The sequence below is a fragment of the Micropterus salmoides genome, unplaced genomic scaffold (genome assembly GCF_014851395.1).
Source record: "Micropterus salmoides isolate LMB-PRFRI ecotype aquatic unplaced genomic scaffold, ASM1485139v1 Ms_hic_scaffold_19, whole genome shotgun sequence".
NCBI lineage: Eukaryota > Metazoa > Chordata > Actinopteri > Centrarchiformes > Centrarchidae > Micropterus > Micropterus salmoides.
Window position 1 is genome coordinate 19,225,503 of NW_024041039.1, and position 22,033 is coordinate 19,247,535.

Consider the following 22,033-nt stretch of genomic DNA (forward strand, 5'->3'; position numbering starts at 1 on the left):
TGGACACATGTAGAACAGCGTGTGCCTTTATTTAGTTTAACGACAAATAATGTTCAGGGAGACGTGTTTAAAAGGGGAACATCTTTGATATGATCACAAACCTGTCGTCGATAGGTGAGCTGCGTCTCCTGCTCGATTTCTGAGTCCATTTCAGGTACGTCTGACTGATCAGAGTCTGACTCTTCACTATTAGAGTCTGCCAAGGTCTCTGCAGGCAGTAACAAGGTTGCATGACACCTTGCAAGTGAAACCCTTCCCCTGTCTCTAAATCGGACAAAAATCCCACTGCACACACACAGTAAAAAAAACTGCATCTTGTTTCAGTAGAAGTGAGGGTTAATCATGTAATAATACTGTGACATCTCCTATCTATCAGGCAGTCGTGCTTCACAGTGACAAATGTATAAAAATGCTGATGCAGCACAGTAAAGTCGTGCCAAGACAAAGCAATAAGAAAAACTGGCAGCTAAGGGCAGCTACTCACCATATCCATTAGGAAAATTAAAAGGAAAGGCTGTTAGTATGTGCTTTAATTTCAGAAAGCACAGCTGCAGCCTGTCTCTGGGAAAAAATATGACTTGGGAATGACAATGCAATTATACGTTCCAAGCTTCATTCACTTTTATTGGATTTGTCTTAATTAACGTGATGGCCGTTCCTTTGCAGAGCTTTACGGATATGGCTGCTCATGAAAGAAAGTACGAGAAGGGAACAATCTAGTATATTGCTCTCTGGTGGTTTAGCACATCAAGTTCACGAGGCTGGTGGGAGCAGTATGGGTGCACGTTATGTAACAGCCAGTCACATTCACATAACCCCTAATAGGTAACTAAGAAATGTACTGTGATATTTTATTTCTTGAATTGGGTTGCCATTACCACAGTTATTGTGGACGTTTAGATAGATAGTGATACATAAGCTGATAATCATGGGAAACATCCTTATGCACTTCCTTGCTAAGAGTTAGGTGATAAAACTGATATCCCTTTTATGTCTGTTGTGGAAACTGAAAATCAGACTCTGCCTAGGATCGATGAGTAAGGATATCCAAAATATCACAAAGACCAGAAACAGGGGGAAACAACAAATATAATGTATTGAGTAATTAGCTCTAGATGTGCTGGTAGGTGGATGTTGTTAGCGTTGGAAAGAGACAGGCTAGCTATACTAGTTAGAGTTGATTGTTTTAGATTAGATTAATTAGATTAGATTGTTTTATTAGTCACACAAATGCCGGTCGAATTTGTTTTCCGTACAGTATTTGTTTAAGCTCTGCTTTACGTATATACAATACAAACAGCAAATAGACAATCACAATGTGTAACAATACAAAATACATTGGAAAAATGGCCACGTCGGTGGTGTGGGATGAAGCAGCTACGGAAAAAGCTGTTTGTGAAGCGTTTGGTCTTGGTGGAGAGTGACATGTAGCGTCTCCCTGAGGGAAGGAGCTGGAAGAGCAGGATGTGAGGGGTAGGAGATGATTTTCTTTAGGGGGGTTTTGCTTGGCTGTCCATGCTACTGTACCATACTGTAATCAATTGCGTGATAATGGACTCGATGATAGCTGAGTAGAACAGAACAAGGAGTTGGTGCTTGGTTCTGATAGTTTTTAAGCTGCCTGAGGAAGTAAAGTCTTTGTTTAGAATTGGGGTTGCTTGCAACATCACTTTCTGCAGGGCACACTGGGGTGAGGGGGAATGAGCAGTTGGACCACATTGCAAAGGATAGCTTAAGCAGAGAAGCAGATCTCCATTTATCCGAGGGGAGAGTGGAATTGAGGGAAATAATCAAAGATGTCTTAACTAAAGAATGGCTGAGAGGGTGGCAAAGACAAGTCCGGGGTAGACACTTCTTTTCTATACAACCTAAAGTTAGGAAAATATGTTTTTGTAGTTCTCTGTCCCGTATTGACTGAGTGAAACTCTGTAGATTGAGGTCGGGCCATTGTGGGTTAAATGATTCTATGTAGGAAAACATGTTTCTGGCTTGTGTGAATGTGGGATCCTTGAAACAGTAAGGCATGTTTTCCTAGAATGTAGAACGTATAGGGCAGAAAGAAAGGTATTATTTGTTAGATTGACAGGACTTGGAGTTGAGGATTTTTCTGTTGCGTCTTTGTTTGGACACAGTGAGAAACACATATTGATCTCCAAGGCAGTTTTGCAATTTCTACATGATACAGGATTGTATGTGAGAATTTAGATCTAACTCTGACCTGTGGAGGACAGTAATATGCTTAACAGCGTCTACACTGCCAAAATCCAAGAAGAAGAAGAAGAAAGTCTTTTTTGAGCTTTTGCAATGACGTGTTCAGTGTTAGTTGTCCATTTCAGGTTATTGCTAATGTGTGTTCCTAGGAATTTAAAAGAGTCAGTTATGGTGATTGGATTGCTGTTTCTTTGTATGGGTGTTTTAGGAAATGGCCTACGTCTTAAGTCAACAATGAGTTCCTGGGTTTTGGCTGTGTTGAGCTGGAGGTCATTGTTTGAACACCAAGTGACAACTGGGTCCACCTCATTGCAGTGCTGGGTTTCATCATTGTTTGAGATGAGACCTACAACTCTTGTTTCGTCCGCTTACTTTATTTTTCTCAGTGTCTGGTAGATGGATTTTCTTAGCACTGGAAAGAGCCAAGCTAGCTATTTACCCTGTCTTTGTGTAAGCTAAGCTAATCGGCTGCTTGTGGAAGCTTCATATTTAGCTGCAGACATAAGAGTGGTATCAATCTTCTCATCTAACTCTTGGTAAGAAATTGACTAAGCATATTTCCCTAGGAGCTAGAGCCAGGAGGTGACTAGCCTAGCTAAGCACAAAGACTAGAAACAATGGGAAACACCTGGCTCTGTCCACAGAAGAAAAAAAAACGCCTATCCTCTTCCAGTGTTTATGCTAATCTGAAATAATCCATCTCCACATTTAACGCACAGACATGTAAAACATCTAACAAGTGTATTCCCCCCACCAAAACTATTCCTTTAGAGGAATTTTGCAGTATACTGTTATGCAATATCTGAGTGGGCAATAAAGTAGATAAAATTTCCATAAGCGTTCCCCTCTTAGCCTGATTTGAAAGTGTCTTGTTGGCAGAGACATTGATTTTATGAAATAAGTAATATCAGTAATGCAAGTCACTGGTCTCCAGACAAAGCTGCATTAAAATGTAATATTAATGATTGGATTGATGAGAAGGTAAAATGTAAATCCTGTTTTTTCAGATAATATATTTTCACATCATGGTTAAACAGTGACAGTGGCAGGGTATCATCTTACCTTGTGGCACTATATGCAGAGCTTCTTTAGACTTTCTTTCAGGAACAAACTTCCACTGGAACACTGAGTGATCAGCACCACCAATAGTTATGACCCACTGGTAGTCATGTGACCATCTGGCGTTGGTTATGTGGGCTGAGTGACCTAAATACTTTTTAAATTTTGCACCTAAAATCAAGAGGAAACATATCATTAACACAGTTGATAACAATATCAGAATGCATGTACTTAACCCATTAAAAATTAAACAATTGGGTCTTCTATACCTTTTTTTACACATGGATATCGTAAAAGTTTGACTAATCCATAGTCGTCAGCTGTTACTAAGACTTGATTGTTAAAGTTGGCGTCCACAGAGTTGATGTCATTGATATCTGAGTACTTGGGCCATATTCCGTTAACCTCAGGGCCCAACACACATGTCCATGAAGCCCACTGTACCAGCTTCAGCTCCTCCCTATTGGTCACTTCCTTCCCACCTCAACAGAAGACAGAAACATTTTATCTCACAAAGAAGCTCTGTGATGATATTATATCAAAGCAATGTTGATTTTTTGGGGGGCTTTTTGATTGCCAGTATTTCAGAGAACATGATTCAAATAGTTGTAATAGCTGTGCTACAAAAGACATTCTCCTGGGAATGTGGACTTACTTGGCATCCTGTAGAAGAGCCTCCTGCCACTGCCATCATTAGTCTGCAGGTACTTGCTATCTGTAGACCAGTCCATGTGTGTAATGAAGCTGTTGGAGCCGATGCACTCGCCCACTTTCTTGTACCTCTGCACCACACCATAGATGTCCACTGAATTATCATTAGAGCCAACAGCCAAGTGGGCCCCATCAGGGGAATACTTCAACTCATGGATGGCCTCCTTCCTGTCCTTGATGTGGACCACCTCTGTCATATCTCTGCAGGGAAGCAGAGAAATGTCGCTTGAATGAGGAGCTAAAATGGACACAAAATGATGAAACTCTTCATCATAGCGGCCATTCAAAGAGCACCAAACATTTCCCATTTGGCCTTTGAATTGTGTACCCACCTGACTCTGAGAACAGTGAAGGAGCCGTCCTTCATTCCCAGGGCCAGATGAATGCCATCAGTGCTCACAGCTGCACAGCGGATAGGCTCCTCCATGTTACAGCGAGCTATCAGTGCATGATCTATAAGGCTCCATAACCTTTAGACACAGGGGAGTAGGACAAATGAAAAGGCAAAGCAGTGATGAGTTCTACATCGAGTCAAACAACCATGGCAGTGATGCCTGTGGTGTCTTTCCTGTTATGTATGTGGTTTATGACTGCATAGTGACAACTGTAACTGCTTCCTTGTTGTAAATTTTAGCAATGAAAACCATCCAGAGGTTTAAAAATAAAACAAAAATAATTAGTTCAACAATTTTGGCCTAAGAAGCCCTTCATCAGAAAGTTATCAAGGAGAGTGGGATACCCTAAGTAAATGGGATAAAATGTTCCTTAAACTAAAGTAACTAAGTAATGAGAGAAATCATGTTTTTTACTAACTAATCATCATCATGGAATACAGTTGTCAATAACATTTTTGTAAAATAAAAATGTTTTCGCCAAAATGTAGCAAAAAACGTTATTTGAACATCACTGTGACATGACGACATCTTTTTCTCGAAAACCTCTCTGTGGTTAATCCTGAAGCTTCACCTGACTGAGCGATCATCACTTCCTGTCATGGCCAGAGGCTTGGTGGGGTGGACAGCTAGAGCCCACAGCTCACCCTCACAGTGGCCCTGCATGATGAGGAAGGGTTTGTTGCGGTCGTGGACCACCACCTCGAAGATCTCGCTGTCCTGCGTGCCCACCAGGATGTGATCTCCCCGCCAGCACACGCTGCGCACAGACAGCCCTATCATAAAATACACAAATGCACTTAAAAACCAGAAGAAAATTTTAAAAAGCATGCTAACATGAAAGCAGACAGACATTTGAAAATGCTTATACAGTCATTATAAGAGACAGGACGGGGATAATAAAGACAGGAGGTGCAAAGAGCCATCTGCGGACTACCTAGGACGGAGATTTTAACAGGAAAATACAAGCATATGTTGTCATGTGCAATCTTTCACTGACTCTGAGGTATTCAGCGAGAAAAGGATGGAGGAAGCGTGTGCTGTATACATATGTGAACATAACATCTGGATACGACGTAAAACTGCAACAGAGCTTGGACTTACTAACAACAAGAGGAACAGCAGAACAATGTGGGGACTGCTACAAACAGACTGACATGTTTATTAACTCCGTCCGCAATGACATTACCCACCTCGGCTATTTTCACCTCTAGCTACTGTAAGGTCCAAGTTTATATATACAAGAGATGGAGAAAATAGAAAACAAGAAAGAGAATGTTAGTATGGAGAACAGAAATGGCATTAAGTGTTTTTTTCTATTTGGAGATTTATTTGGTTCTTTCAGTGCCTCAGGCGACCACAATTCGGCCTGCAACCTTTCTGTACTCAGATTAAACGGGAAAAGGAGGCAGTTTGACATCACCTTTATATCCTTGGTCTGTTTCCCTGAGATCAATGACAGTAATTGGTTTGAAGTTGAGATCCCACAGCCGGACACAGCCGTCTCGGCCCCCGGTGGCAAAGCCCTCTTCACAGACATTCATGCTGAAAATCCCTGACTGGAGGAAATGACAGGCTGTCAGTGAGGATCTGCACAACAAATGAGCAACGACAGAACCAGCCCCAGCTGCAGACCACGCAGTGCTGCTGCTGCTGCTCAGCCAGGCATTTGTTTAACAAGGATTTCACAATTAAAAACCTGCTACAGAGGCCTCAAGATAACACAGAACGAGGTAATGGGAGGTGTAATATTTTCATTCCTGGAAAGCTCTATTGATGGCCTCCTTTGGCTAAAAGTTTCTGTATACCCAGGGAAGTCCCTTGTTAAACCCTTACTGAGACATTTGGTGGTACAAAAAGCAGGAATGAACATGTAGTGTAGTTATTATCCCCTCCCCCATCCACCCATCCCCTCACCCAGCTGTTGATCCAATAGATATTATTTAATCCTGTAGAGCAAAAGGCTGAGCCTTTTCTACTGAGCAGAATCAAACACAGCCAGCGTGCATGGCCTCAGCCCTGGTTCAGATTCTATCACTGAGATTCTTCTGTACAGTATATGGTGCAGCAGGTTTAGTATGCAAAATCAGCCTGAGCCACAAAGTACAAAACATTCTGATATTATAAACTCACCCCATGTGCTCCTTGCACCGTCCTCATCAGGTTGATCCCTTTCCACACGTAGATGTCACCATTCAAGGCACCTGAATATGTGACCTCGTCCTTGGCGCAGGCAAGGCAGAGGATGGTTTGGAGATCCCCCGTTTTGCCAAAAACACCACGTTTGGGTGTGAGAGCATTTCCGCATAAGCTCCAAAACTGCAAACACAAACAGAAAGAGTGAAAGAGTATGGTGGCTAATAATCTCCCCTGTAATCCTGTCCTGAAAGCGCAAATGGACAATTATAGAACATTTGAATACGGCAGAGTGAAAACCATCAAGTCATTTATGATTTGAAAGCCACACACAGGGCATTAACAAAATACACACGCACACAGACCTTGAAAGATAGCAAAGTCAAATTCAGCAACCCACCACAACCCCCCTCCCCCCTTCATGTGATACTGGGAACTCTTGCTGGGGGTCAGTGCTGTAACCACCTGATCAGCATGCACAGACACAGACACACGCACACATACACGCATTATTTATGAACAAGGTCATCGGGATGCACGGGCACGGCCTTGTCTGAGAGGTAAATCCATCAAATGGAGGAGGAGAGAGCGAAAGAGAGACGCTCTGTCTGCATGGAGATGAGATCACCGGGAGAAGGAGGGCGTCTCGAATGCTGAGACGCGGCCATCAGCACGTGAAACAGAGACGCACTCATCAACGGAAAGCAGCAGGAAGATGACAGAATGTCAGCTCCGCTTTCTGGTCTACCTAAAGGAGAATGTACCTGCACATTACCTGAAATCTGGCTCACTGCAAAAATGTTTTAAACACTATGGTAACCTTGAACCAGAATGATTCTCAGAAAAAACTGAAATCGTAAGCACATGGCGATGCTGTGTTTGACCACACAAGAATTGGTCAGCAGAGGCTTGATAGAGAATCACACAATGAACAAATGAGCTCCTCGATAGTGACAGCCTGTCACACCCTCACTAACAACTATCCTCCTGAGTGATAGGGCCGCTGAGTGCTAACAAAACGGATCGATTATCACAGCCAGGTATCACAGCCTCAGATACAGTCCTGCCATTTAACATCTCAGGCTTGTACGCACCTTAACAGGACAGCTCTCTCCTAATCCTGAGCTCCTAACTGCGCCCTGAGTGAGTATTTGCATGTGCTTACATTTGGGGTTGAGGCTAGGTTAAGTTAAGGTTAAGTAGTAAAGATCATCTGGGAAGGTGTATATGCAGGTTGAAGTGTGTCAAGTCCTTGGTATGTGTAAAGTTTGAGATGGGAGTGGGTTGTGTGGCCCAGCCTGTTGCGGAGGCAACAGGGATGGATGTGGCGTGACTGCAGAACCCTCCCTGGCCGCAACTGATAAGGCAGCGAGACACGGGCGCTGGCTAATCCCTTTGCTGCTGAATTACTGAGAGGAGACGAGATGCTGTAGGGGTTTATGATGAGGCCAAGAGCAGGAGGGAAACGCACAGAGGGAGAGTGGAGTAGAAAGGTGGAAATTGAAGCTGGAAACTGAAACTGTGAAGCAGTGTTGCTTTCTCTGTATAACACTTTTAATTTCTTTCACCAGACATCCTCCAGAGAACTCCAGGAATATTGGAAGCTGCCCCTCTTAACCCAGGATTAGTGGTATGTCATTAGCTTAGTTACCTCCACCATCACTCAAAGGAAAACCTTTTTAAATGTAATTAATTCAGAGTGCTGTAACTCAGCAGCCACTGCACTGCATCACCCCTCAACCCTTTTAACTCACTCATAAAATCCCCCCTGTCAAACTACAGTGACCCTGAATGGTGTCAGTGTGCTAACAGAGGTCAACTCTTTGGCAGCTCACTGTAAAGAAAACTAGATGAGTGGCTGTCAGTGTTGCTGGAAGCTGATCTTCTCATAGCTGCTGTCATCCATCCATATGGTGTCAAACGCAAGCTCACCTCTGTGGCAATATGTGGCATTGTGAGACACAAATACACATAAATATATGTTTGACGTAGCACACTCTTATAGCTACCTTATAGGATCATGTTCGCATGTTAGCAAAGTTTTGCTGACCACTCATACATACGGTTTTACAGATTTCCAGATGTGCTCACTGGTGTCCATTCATTTCTGTGTGATATGAAAAGCTATTGGTAGATTCCATCCATCGCAGTGTACATCAAGCCTACAATGTTTTTTGTCAATATTACATTATTGTGGAACCTCATATTGATAATTTAACTTACAAACATGTATGCAGATTTGATGTCTTTTTTAATAAAAACTTTCCATAAGGGACCATGTACAATATCACATAAATGTTACCTTTAAGTATCTTGTATCAGAGTTAAAGATCATTTCTATCTACATACAACAAATGAGACTAAACAGGACAGGGCACATAAGACAAAATGATACACACACGATGATCACACACACCATGTCAGTGTTCACTATGATGGGTTACACAACTCAAGTTGTTTCCAAAGTCTGCCAATTTTCATAACATACAGATGAATTAAAACCATTGAATAGGAACCAGAGATGGAGAGAGTCCAAGTCAAGTCTCAAGTCTCTCATGGTTATTTTGAATGTTGTATCACCTGCTGCGTTCAATCCAGGTTGCTTATAAAACTGCATAGCTTTATGGAATACTGTAACCTGTATTTCATTTACAGAGCACAACCATGAAATGTGCAACGCAATTATTGACAGCTTATTAAATACTGTAAGTCAAACACTCCCCAGACTCTTGAACGCAGTGTAACATTAACTAAATAAAACTGTGACGTTGCATAATCAACAATAAACCTGTAACCTGTTTTTAACTTACAGAGCACAACCATGTAATGTGCAATGCAATCAATGACAGCTTAAACTACTGTAAGTCAACACATCCCCCACTCTCAAACCAGTGTAACGTTATAACTACATAAAACTGTAAGGTTAAATGATCCAACAATAAACCTGTAACCTCTTTCTAGCCAACGTATTAATTAACGTTATGGCAGCCAGCGGGACGTAAATGATTACGTTTATTGACCACCACAAGTTTGGAAAGTAAGCAAACGTTCATTCATCTTTTCATAAGGAACGACAGTCGGAGTTAACATCTCGTAGGTCGTAGCTGAAGCAAGAAGCAAGCTAACGTTAGATGGCCAATGGTGAGCTGGTGGTGTATACACACCACAGGTTATAACCTATTTGCGTTCAGCGCTTCTTTGTTTGGGTCTTTTATGAAGTTTTAAAGCCAAAGTTTATGATGAATGGCACAGCAGCTGCGATGTTTGTTGTCCTCTCTCACGTGCTACGTAGGCAGGTTATAGGTAACGGAGGGAGGGTATAACGGCAAGCTCATCAGAAGTTTCCTAAAAAAACAAACATTGTTCACGAGTCCCGCACCTAGAGTCCGAGTCGACTCTGAAGTCTTTTGAGGACGAGTCTCAAGTCGAGTCTCAAGTCACTGTGTGTGCGACTTAAGTCGCACTCGAGTACGAGTCTCTAACTCGAGTCCCCATCTCTGGTAGGAACCACAGAAAATTCATCAAAATTCCTAAAACACAGCAGCATGGTTTGCAAGTGGTTAGCTGTGATGTGAAGTAAACAGCATTTGCAGTAAATGAGCGAATGGTTCCCAATCTGGGGGTTGGGACCCCCACAAGGAGCCGTAAAATAAATCCAAGGGGTCTTGCGATAATTAACAAGATAGGAACCAGAAAAAAACATTTCTGTAGTACAAAATTCTGTTCATTTTTCAAGACTCTCCTCTAATGTTTCCCTTTGTTTGAGTCTCTGGATGAACTTGCCTCTTCAGGCCTCTAGAAGTAAAGTAAAGAATGAACAGGTCAGGAGTGGTTGCAAGTAGATAATGCTTTTCAACAAGCCAAAAGGTTGGGAGCCACTGGGCTACAACATGCAAAACCAGTGGTACGGTCCTTTAAATAGCTTTTAATCAGCAGCTAGTCAGGCAGTGGGCAGATTATCCGTAGGTGTGGTGTTTCCGTGTGTGTGGGCTCAAGAGGGGCACGCTAATATCTGAGCTGTCCTGAACTAATGAAAATACAAATGACTGTATAATTAGCTAGGAGGAGCTGCAGGAGGGGAGAGCGATGCCAGCAGCCTCAATCCTCGTCACAGAGGTTGTGTTTTCCTCAGCCTGCTAGTGAGTAGATTACTGGGACTAAATCTCCTGGATGCTCTGAGTGCTATAATCGCAGAGCAGGCACAGGGCTGGGGAGCAGATGTCACATGGTCCGCAGGGTGAAGGCAGGGGAATTATGTGGGACAATTGCTGGATTGCCTTGGCATCAGGAAACCAGAAGGGAGGGAAAGAGAGGAGGAGGGGAAAGAAATTCAGTGAGGGGGGGGGGGGGGGGGGGGGGGGGGATTTGGGTGCATTGGTCAGAGGGGGTTTCTGTGCCATGGTGGTGGTGGAAAAGTTCAAGGGGGAATTACTACAAGCGGAGGCAGGTCAAGCTGGATTGACACGAGGGAGTCATCAGTGAGATGTTACACCACTGGGAAACACATGCAGTATAGGCTAAATGTGCCGCTTGCATCAAACCCAGTCAAGAGCAGCGCAATGTTTAGCCTCACAGGGCCAGCGGGCATTTCGTATCTGTGCATGGTTCACTCTCTTCCCAGCGTGTTGGAAATAAGCTTCCTCTGTGGCTCTGAACTCATTGTTATTTCCTATTGGCCGTGCCACTTAAGGAACACTACTACATATCCCAGGGGAAAGCTTGGGAAAGACACCCTGCATGAACTCATCAAAGATTTATAAACACCACTCTTCTGTGAAAAAGAAGTGATAGAGATAGCCCCGTAAAGAGCAAAGTGAGTACAGCTGCAGTTTGTACAGCAGAGGGGTTTTAAAAGCTGAATGAGGAGAGCTGAAAAGAGTAGCGGAGTAGCAGAATCATGGTTCCCCATAAAAAAGGAACATTTTTCCTCGCTGCAGTGCAGATTACTACAGATTTGAGGGAAGAAACCGTGAGTCATTGCCTGTCCTACTTATGTTAAGTGCCTAATAACCATGGACTCCGGAAAAAAGTGAATTTGCATCAATCTATTTTAAGACTTTGATATGGCCATGGCAATGAGACAGAGACAAGGCAGAAGAGAAAGGGGCATGGAGCCAACAGATTGTTCAAACTTCCTAAAAAACATAATCTGTTTTCATATTTTATGCTCAAGAGCCAACTGTAATTTATGGGATGTAAAAGGACCAGGATATGGCTGTACCTTGATATGTTTGACACCACAGCTTACAAGCTTGCTTGGCTGGTACAAATCCCACGATATGTCAAATATCTGTGGGGAGAAAACATACAATGCATTAAATATCCTCTCATTGTTACACAATCACCACAACATCATATATGCATTATGTAGCATACTGTTCTTCAATGTACCTATTTACTGTGATGTTCAACCATTCAAATTCTATTCAAATTTAATCAAAAGTCTGGACTTCTTACAAAAGGTTTAGAGTGGAAAAAGGACAAAAATGTAAAGAGAGGAAATTAAGTCTGAGTCTGTGTGTGTTTGCACTGGCTGTGTTGTAATGTGTGGGGGCTGAATTTGAAAACAACAGCTGCCTGTATTCATCTTTTTAAAATTTCTTTTCATTAGCCATGCACCCTCTCAGACAGACTCTGGAAAGCTCACAATCAATCAGGCCTAACTTGTTTATGCCCCCTTTGGGCAGGCGCTCTATCCTACATTTATAGCTATTTGAGGCGGTCGATATTGAGCTTGTGACGGAGACAGTGGAGGAAGAAAGTGTTTACCCTGTCTGTATGACCAGGAGCGACTGCCAGAACCTTCCCCCTCCTCCAGTCCCACACACAGATTGTGTTTTTTGAGTCCAAACCCACGGACACCAAACACTGCAAAGAGAGCAAAGAACAACTCATATCACAGATTGAACAGACTATGCTCTGTTGCACTAATCACTGCAAAACAAACTTAAGTACCTCCACTGTAGCATGGCAGGCCACAATGAAAGGGCTAATAATGGCCACAGAGCAGAACAGAACAGTTGTCCAGCCCCTGGCACTTCCAGTGAGCACATTTGAGTGCTTTTTGCTGGAGGAGCCTCCTATAGCTGAGTGAATGAGTAGGCAGCAGTAGCAGCGGCAGTGGAGCAGAAGAGGAGAAAGCAGCTCTTATGGAAATTGGTGTCTTATGGATGTCCTCTTTGATCCAGTACTGAATCAAATTAGTCTATATTTCAGTCTGTATTTTAATGATGTGTGAAGAGGCCCTGTGTGATGAAACCCAGTGAAACTATGAGGATGAGGGGGTTAAAAAGTACATCCATATTTTGAAAACTCAAGTAATTTTTTTAGCTATGCTGGCGGTGTGATTGATCCACTGAATGGATTGCCATGAACATTCATGTTCCCCAGATGATGAATTCTTATGAATTTGGTGATCCTTTCCATTATTGCCACCATGAGGTTTTGGTTTTTGTCTCAACAACTATTAGATGAACTGCCACAATATCTGGTTCACACATTCACGTTCCTCTCAAGGTGAAGTGTAATAACTTTGGTGATCCCTTAACCATGAGGTCACATGTTGCCCAAATATATTGGTTTATGATCAAATACCTGCAAAACAAATCACATTCCCATTAGCCTCAGCTGTACAGTGTTTTGTGCTAATTGGCATGCATGCTAACACACTAAACTAACATGGTTAACAAGGTAAACATTTAATCTGCTAAATAACCACCAAAATAAAAGGGCAATTATAGTTTCAGGTGGAAATATCTATGCAATCGTGGATACAGACCATGGGTTTTTAATCAAGACATAGCAACCATATAAAATGTTACTCAGTGTAACCTCAACCACAGCTGTATGTGGCATGTAGACAACTGGATCAAATAGAACAAGTAAAACAAAGGTCATGAGTTACACTCTTCGTACCAGATAGCACAACTGCAGCTCATACTGAAGAGATGTCTCAAACATCAGTGTATTTTTTTGATATTACTTTAATAGACGGACGGGGTAATGGCACAAGGGATTTTACTGGGTTGTTGGACTCTGACTTCCTCTGATCCAGGAAGGGGAGAGATGGAGAGTAAACAGAGTCGCTAAACTGAGAAGCGATTGAGCCTCCTCTGGCTTTAAACACTGTCACATTCCATCTAAATCCCCAGCTCTCTACCCGAGCAGGAGAATAACACGGGGGTCATCTCCCTGTCTCTTACTGCAAAATACAGGAGGTATAACTCTACTCCGAGAGCTCCTACGGGAGGAAGAGGGAGGCGTGCAAAGATAAAAACCTAGAGATGGTTCCGCGGAGTATTGATTTTTATAGTCCAAATCAACATTAGGTGGAGGCTGCAGTGTGTAAATATTAACTGGTGGCAAGTCTGTGGGGAGCTGGCTCGAAAGATAACATGAAAATAGCAAGTTACTTGAAAATCCCAGTGAAATGACATGTATATGTTGCATGGTCACACTCCCTGGGGTATTTTAATGCTTTTCTCACCTTGACACAACCAGGTCCTGTCAAACTCTGCAATGCAAAGTACCAACCATTTGCAGCTGACTGTTTTCCTGTAAAATCAACCAAATAGAGCATGTCTGGGTGCAGCTGTCCAGCAAATACTGCTGGAGTAATCACAGATTTGTCATTCAGAAACTCAGCCCGAGCTGGCGAGCTGCAAAAGCCAGCCTGCAGCTCTTGAGTGGAGTTTTAATTGTTGCCGCGGTGCCTCTCAAACTGAACATTTCAGTTGACACTTTCAGCTCTGTCTGTAGTTTCTCCTACTTTGAACATAAGCATTACTGTGTCACAACTGTACCTGTCCCTCAAGGTCGAAGGCCAGGCAGGCGACGCCATGTGTGTGCACATCCTTGAGAATGGACACAGTCTGCACGGTGTAAGAGTCCCATACGCAGATATAAGGCTCCTTGCCCACCTGTCCTGTGGCCACCAACACACGCTCCGGATGCAGAGCTAAACTGTAGAGAGAGAGGCAGAGAAAGCATCTGGTTAGCGCTGGCATTTTGTGTGCTTTTGTGTGTGCCGGGAGTAGATGAGGGATTCACCCTCCCAGCGGAACCCACTGGGATGAGATGAACACATTAAGTCTGTGATGGGTCTGAGTATGGAAGCAGAAGGGCAGCTTGATGAGGTGACATGGTTAAATTAACTCAGTCATGCTCAAATAGACACAGCCTGGCTTCACGCATGCCTTCGGGCTGTTCCTAGAGTATGAAAAGCAGTACTGGTGAATCTTTAAATTTCATTTTTCTCCATTTTGTTAACTGTTTCAGCGTCCCTTAAACTATTCTCTGTGCCTTTCACCTTTTCTAATTCATCTGGGGTTTCCTCTCATCACCAGGCATATGTTTGTAACACTGTTACATAATCCACCCTCCAACCCCCCCTCCTACACTCAAACCTCCCCCACCTACAAGCATTCCCACTCTACAGCTGAGCAACAGCCTGCTGCATAAAGCTGTCACTCCCTCCCCCTGCTCCACCCATCCTTTCAGCAGCCGCCAGTCACGTTCCATGCAGGCCTGAGTGATTCACTGGGCAATTCTTCCTCTTGCCTTATCCTGGCCTATATATTTCATGCTGCGGCGGAGCTCCCTCCATTATAATCAGGCTGCCTGTTTTGCCAACTGCTCTCCAGAATTTCTAATCCTGGCTTGTATTCAGACAGCAGGCCGGAGAGGCTTCTCAGGGCAGGCAGCATCGACCTGCTGAGTCCGAGCAGCTCTATAAATGCCTTCTTCCACTTGTACTTTCTTTATAGCTCAATCTAAGTCTCCTTCTTTGTCCAAGTTGTCAGTCCGAATCTTTTCTGTCTGACTTGTTTGACACCTCATCTGCATTCGAAACTCGCTGTCACCACGGCCTTGACAAACCTTTGGTGGTGTAACATCTCTGAAAGCTGAGGTGGGTTAGATGTGACAGCCCCTATCTTTGTCCTCCCTCAACCCTGCCTCCTTGTTCTCTCTCATCACCTACACTTCCCCACCTTCTTTATTGAACCTCTCTCCAACCTGGCACAGTTTCTCATCTTACTTTTTTATCAATTACGTAATCAGAGCAAAGAAGCTAAAAATAGCATTCATAGGAAGAGGGGGAAAAATGATTGGAGCACTTTGAGATGCAGACAGACAGGAAAACTGCTTTGGTACAAGCAAGTAAGTAGTGCACAGCAAATCTGTCTGGTTTGACGCTGGAGTAATACAAAGAATAACATCTCCAACAGCTATAATCTCAGGCTAAAAAATATTTGCAGGAAACCCTGACATTTTGCCAGATTTTCACTTAACTTATGTCTCATATACTACAAGTTTTATGTACAGTATGTCCATGTTACTGCTTGGAAAATCCAATGCAATCTTTAAGCCAGCTGCAACAAGATCACTGTTTCATTTACATTTCTGTCAGCTGAAGAGCTCCCTAAATGCCATCACTAATGACTTAGCCTGCAGTGCATCAGCTCGGTTCTCCTGTTTGATATTGGCTACGGCTGTTTGAAGCGTCTTCCATCTGCCAAGTCCTGTAGTACAAAACTAGCTAAATACTGCAGCAATTAACAGCCTGTTTTCATGTAGATATGAGGCGAATAAACAGCCTGAAGAGTTGATTTCTCACGGTGAAAACGCAAAGGTGCAGCACAGGAAGAGCACGAGATGCATCTTTACCCACTCCAGCGTAAATGTTTTCCCTTCTTAAAATATTATCAAAACAATAATTTTTTTTATGTAATATATGGGCAGGAATTATGATAGAGTACCTGAGACAACTTTGACTCACATTCCCCAGCAGTAGTTTCCTTTGTCTGATTATGCGTACAGTGGATTAAAGAGAAGAAGAGGATTAGCACATTTTTGATGGTCCATACAGTACGGGGTTATTTCCCAGGATTCCACAAAGTGTTTTTAATCCAGCTGCCCATCAAACTACATCTGAAACACCTGCCCGTACACCGGGTGCATAAAGCTGAAAATAGAAAACCTGGGATGAAAGTAAGCAATAGATGGTGGGTCTTTACTTTATTCAATAGTCAAAGGAACACAGAAGAAGATGGAAAAAAGGGGGGTAACATAGGCAAAAAACCTGGGCTACATTCTGGCTGAACATGATCAGGAAAAGGAAAACGTCCTCTCTCAGAACATTAGCTGGATTTTTTTTTGTCCTCAAATACTTCAGAAAACCAAAATTAGTGGCGTTCTGGAGCGATGGAGTCAGGCACTGCCAATATTAGTGCTGAAACAATTAATCAGTTATTTGATTAGCCAATCAGCAGAACATTTCTTGATATAATAATCAAGTAATCAGTTAAATCATTTATCTGGGTGCTTCACCCTTCTCAAATATAAGGATTTTCTGTTTTTCTCTGTTTTATTTAACTGTGTATTAGAGATAAAAAAAAAAAAAAAACACTTTCACAATGTCACCTCAGGCTCTGGGAACTTGTAAAAAGTGTTATCCACTATTTTCTGACATTTTGTAGATAACGATTAATCAATCTATTGAAAAAATAATTGACAGGTTTACCTATAATGAACATAACCATTAGTTACTATTATCCTGATTCCAGACTATTTCTAGGATTTGTGATACAATTCATTATTTTATTATATTTACTTATTTGCAGGGCTGCTACTAATAATCATTTTCATCATTGATTAATCCTTTGGTCTATAAAATGTCAAAACATAAAAATGACCATCACAATATCCAAAGCGTCCAAAGTGGCGTCTTCAAATTGCTCCTCCAGTCCAAAACCTAAATACAGTATATACAGTTTACTATAACATAAGACAAAGAAAAGCAGCAAATCCTCACAATTTAGAAGCTGGACTAATTTGATATTTTTGCTTTATAAATTAAATAAATTATCAAAATAGTTGATACATTTTCTGTCTGTAAGTAAGATTAACAGGAATAATTTATCATCATATCCAGATTACTGATAAATAGTGTTAATATCTTCTGAAAGCACCACTATATGCTATACAATATATACTTTATTAATATTGATATATTTGGTCAAAAATATTCCTTACTCAATGCATGATAGTCATCTACAGTTTGGCATCATTGACATCTGGGCTGATTCTAAGGGAGGGTAAAGTGAGCAAAATATCAAAGCATGTGCAGCCGCTTCCAACATTCACGACACCACTTGGATGACACCTCTGTCCAAGTTTCTTCTTTCAGTCCCAGCGACAACCCTGCTGAATCATGCCATTGTGCTAAGTAACTGTACTGAACTCTGGAGGATCCTAATTGGGGATGTCAGATCTGCTCTTTAGAGACCACGCTGCCTTGTACAGAGTGGCTTGGCAGCTACTCACAGTGACGTTGGGACCTAATACCTCAGAATCTCACTGATACTCCACACAGAACACCTGGAAATAGGTCTAAAGGTAAGAAATAAAGGGACGCAGACAGCATTGTCACCAACAGTAAAGGTTCTCACTCGATCTTCTTGTATTGGACCTGTTTCTAGTTTTTCCTTGTGGTGATTAAAAGTGAGGTAGATGACAGAAAAGTAAGCAGAAGACAATGATTTAGGAAATACATCACCACAACTGTTTATTAATGCACATTAAACATAAAGGTAGATAATTAATTAATTTGTATGGGAAAAATAGCATACCAATGCATATACCATAACATTTAGAGCCTAAGCTAATTTGCAATGCCCGTGTCTAGATGGGCCTTTAACTGTACATACATTAAAAACACAAAACTCAGAACTCAACAAGAACATACTGACGGAACAGTACAAGGCACAAACTAATACAATAAAGCAACATAAAACAAGAAGCACCAGATCATTCATGACTACATGATTGATCCCTCTTTAAAACTGTTTCAGTTTGAGTCTAAGATGATCCCAGTCAGGATCCAGTTTGAGTACTGTAGGTAAGGAATTCCACATTTTGATACCCCGAATAGAAAAGGCTGTTTGTCCAAATGAGGGTTATGTAAGGGCACCTTACAATTCCCGTTGGATGCTCCACGTGTTATTGAGCCCGAAGCTCTGAACGGAACGACAAGATTACTGAGCACCTGGGAAGGCTGGTTATGTAGGATAGATATAGATGCGTTTAAAAAGCACATTTAATAAAATGATCAAAACTTAACATATTTAATTTCTTAAGAACATGGCAATGAAGTGATCTTATAGGCTTCCTATCCAAAATTTTAATTGCTTGATTGTACATCATCATAAGAGGCTTGGTTATTGTAGACGCTGTTTCAGTAACCAAGAGGTTACACAATATCTTAAATGTGAAAAGATCACAGAGACCATTTTAACATGGTTCTCATTTTAAGTGGTAATCTAATTTAGTATAAGGCCCAGATTTTACCTCTGAGAGCCGTTAAATACATCACCTGTTAATATTTAGGTTTAACTCATTAGCTTCTATTGAGGACCGAGCTCTGGAAGAAAAGCAACTGACACACTTTTCTTAACACTCAGTGTTAAGAAAAGCATTAGCTCTCGTAACTGTTGTCAGTAACAGTAATAAACTGAAAGCACATTCCCACACACTCACCTAATACACCAGAGTCATAAGCTTCACCTGCACGGCCCTAATTTGTACAACAGCAATATTGTTAGAAACACAAATATTCTATATTGAATTTATATTAAACACACTATGATGACTTTACAGGACATTTTTCAACAGTTTTGAGTTAAGCTCAGTTCACATTAGCTCATACGGTTCACAGATTCACAGGTACAAGACTGTTCTCTGCCAACCTGATACATTTATCATATCCACTCTTCCTGCTAATCTTACAAAAAAACTTTTATATTATTATTATATATATAGTTTAATGAAAATTCTTCAGCAATATTAATAGAAATGTATTCATTGCAGCCTGGGTCTGGCAATCCATAATCCGTAACTCTGGCTGTGGTCCATCATAAAGTTAACAAGATATTGTAATATGAGACAGCCTTTTATTCCTGTGTCCATAACACCCTCTCATTAACTCTCACTCTCTATCATAACAAAGAATATTAATGAGCCAAGCTTTTGAATTACAGCAGAAAATAAAGCTAGGGTTGGCTATTTTTGATGCTGATGCCAAAGCAATACCTGATTTTTGGTACAGAAAGTGACATATATGAACACATGTTCCTACAAAATGCTTTTTAAATGTAAAAGAACAGGCAAGCCTAAAGAATATTATGAGTTTTGATAAATAAGAATCTGACCAAAGATTTGCTAAACATGTCAAAAATTGTGATCATTGGTGCTATGGACACAATTCCTTGGGTAAGTTTTGACCAAGCAGCAAACTCTGGAGCTGAACAATTAAGCCGACATGGAAATGCCAAAAACTGCAGTTGCTAGATTGGCAACTTGATTCTGGCTCCAAAAGTGAGTCAATCCCCACGACCCCCATGTTAAAATGCCCAACTTTACAGCAGAAATTTACACATTTACAGCCTGATACAGCCTGGTCTCTATGGCTAATTTCCCCATTCATGACAACTGTGTGGGGGTGAATATTTAAAATAGCTCACCCGTTTAGCCTAAATGATATTAAAGGCTTAAAGTTATGCATCATTTAGGGCGTGGCTGCTTTGAGTGACAGGTGGGTGCTGTCACAGGAGTTTAGCTGCGTAGCTCGGGGAGTTACGCAGAGTCAGGCACTGCCAAGATGGCGACGGCAGGAGCCACCCCATTAAGTTTCACAATCAATTTTCAGAAACCTATGGGTGACGTCATGGAGACTATGTCCATGTTTTACACAGTCTATGGTTTCCACACACAGACCCAATCAACTACACAAGGTCTGGAGGCAGACATCTTCAAAGACTGAACATATGAATTAGTAGTTTGTACCCTACTATTCCCATTTGTTCTCATTCTCATTTGTTAGTTTTGTCTCACAAATGCTGACTTTATATATGTCCCCTCACCTGCACCTTTCTTCTTTACTTGGACTGGACTGTGTGCGCTGTTTTGCAAACAGTTATGGGAACTCAATGGGATCACACACTCAAAAATATCTTTTAGTCATTCAGCTAATTTTTTCATGTGCATGTCTGTCTTTTGAAAGGAATTCATGCGCGTTGTTCAGGTGTACATGTCCCGTGTGTCAGCACCATTGCAAAATGGAGAGAGCAAGCTTTGTGGTATTCGACATACTCCTGTAGGTTTTTAGCAGTAGCCTTGGGTTCTGTGAGTTTTAGACTGGAATAAATATCCGTGCTGCAATATTGTGGAAAATTACATAAAGATGTGAGGAAAGAATAACTTATAACAGTTTATTCAATGATCTACTCATTTTACAACATTGCTGGAGGGAAATTGAGTTTTAACAACAGCTTATTAACATCCTCAATCTATAATGTAATTGACCAAAATAACCTGTTCCTCAAAAAGCAACACTACAGTGCCACACCAGCTATCCAGCGAGACTATCCTGCATCCTTGTCTGCTCTCATAGAGAGCTCAGCCTTCCATTCATGTGAAAACCTGCCTATTAGCTCCTCCACATCAGACCAGTTAAAACAGGCTGCAGGGCAAGATAAAACCAGGAGGGAGAAACACAGTCAGCAATTAATTCATGAAGTAAACCACCAAGCACAAACAAAATATAGCAGCAACCAAAATGGAAAAAAGAAAAATAGAAGCAACAGAGATGAGCAGAAAGAGAGAGAGATTTGAGTCGCAGTACTATCTGAGGGGGCTGCATCTATTCCACATGAGTTAGTGCAACGTGAGAGCAGTCCAACAGTTATACAGCACCGATTGCTCCTGGTTGTGCCATAGACGTCTAGGTAAAACAAAGTGTTTGTGAGAGCCACACAAGCACTCCACTGTGATCTGAGTTTAAAATGACTATTACCTGGTCTGCGTCAACAATAACATACAGCCCAAGAGATATGTATAGCTTGTTCTGTAAATATGTTCACATCACCAAACAGCCAGCAGAAAAAAGCATGTGGCAGCAAAAGCCTAAATGAGCCTGATTTGACTGAATCGTTGCACATTTGCGTGCAGTAAAGAGCACAGATGACCAATTTGATGGTGTACTAGACTGTTACTTTTACAAATGCACGCTGCATTTTTGCATCAAACATGTGTGATATCACATGATTCAGCCAGTAAGCGTTTGAACTCAGGCACTTCACCCACAGGGCAGCGGAGGGTTAGTATCTCTATTGTCCCATGAATAATGGAGCGGGAGCCCAGCTGACTACCGACACACAGTATATAATGCTAGTCATCTCCAGGCCAACCCACACACACATGTCAACACAAGCGCTGGAGTGTTGGACACTCGTTATTGTGTGGTATGCTGGGAAACAGTTGGGAAAGGCAGAAGGATCATTACATGTGTGATGTAAAACTGGTTGCTTTGCAGGTGATTCAAAGTTTGTTTGGCCACGCAGAGATGATTTACCACAACCCAAAGAAAGATCTCCAATCCAAGGATCCCTTCAAGGACAGCTCTGTTCAAGTGCATTTTTTCAGAATTGCACCTTGTATTATTATGTATTATTGTTCAGCCTGTGCTG

The 22,033-nt window shown here is 41.8% G+C and overlaps 1 protein-coding gene across 6 annotated transcripts in view; it reads right to left on the reverse strand.

Moving 5' to 3' along the window:
* Window positions 1–22,033, reverse strand: part of eml5 (EMAP like 5) — a 41,802-nt gene that overhangs the window by 18,481 nt on the left and 1,288 nt on the right. For all 6 annotated transcript variants that reach the window (XR_005445617.1, XM_038728914.1, XM_038728913.1 and 3 more), the window contains exons 2-12: window positions 14,312–14,471; window positions 12,279–12,377; window positions 11,731–11,799; window positions 6,507–6,692; window positions 5,797–5,932; window positions 4,948–5,149; window positions 4,314–4,451; window positions 3,926–4,182; window positions 3,540–3,752; window positions 3,274–3,441; window positions 102–208 (exon numbers count right to left, since the gene is read on the reverse strand). Coding sequence is in view for 5 of the 6 variants with exons in the window: in XM_038728914.1 (XP_038584842.1) it covers window positions 102–208; window positions 3,274–3,441; window positions 3,540–3,752; window positions 3,926–4,182; window positions 4,314–4,451; window positions 4,948–5,149; window positions 5,797–5,932; window positions 6,507–6,692; window positions 11,731–11,799; window positions 12,279–12,377; window positions 14,312–14,471 (1,735 nt within the window). In the remaining variant the exon portion in view is untranslated. The remainder of the gene's footprint in view (window positions 1–101; window positions 209–3,273; window positions 3,442–3,539; window positions 3,753–3,925; window positions 4,183–4,313; window positions 4,452–4,947; window positions 5,150–5,796; window positions 5,933–6,506; window positions 6,693–11,730; window positions 11,800–12,278; window positions 12,378–14,311; window positions 14,472–22,033) is intronic.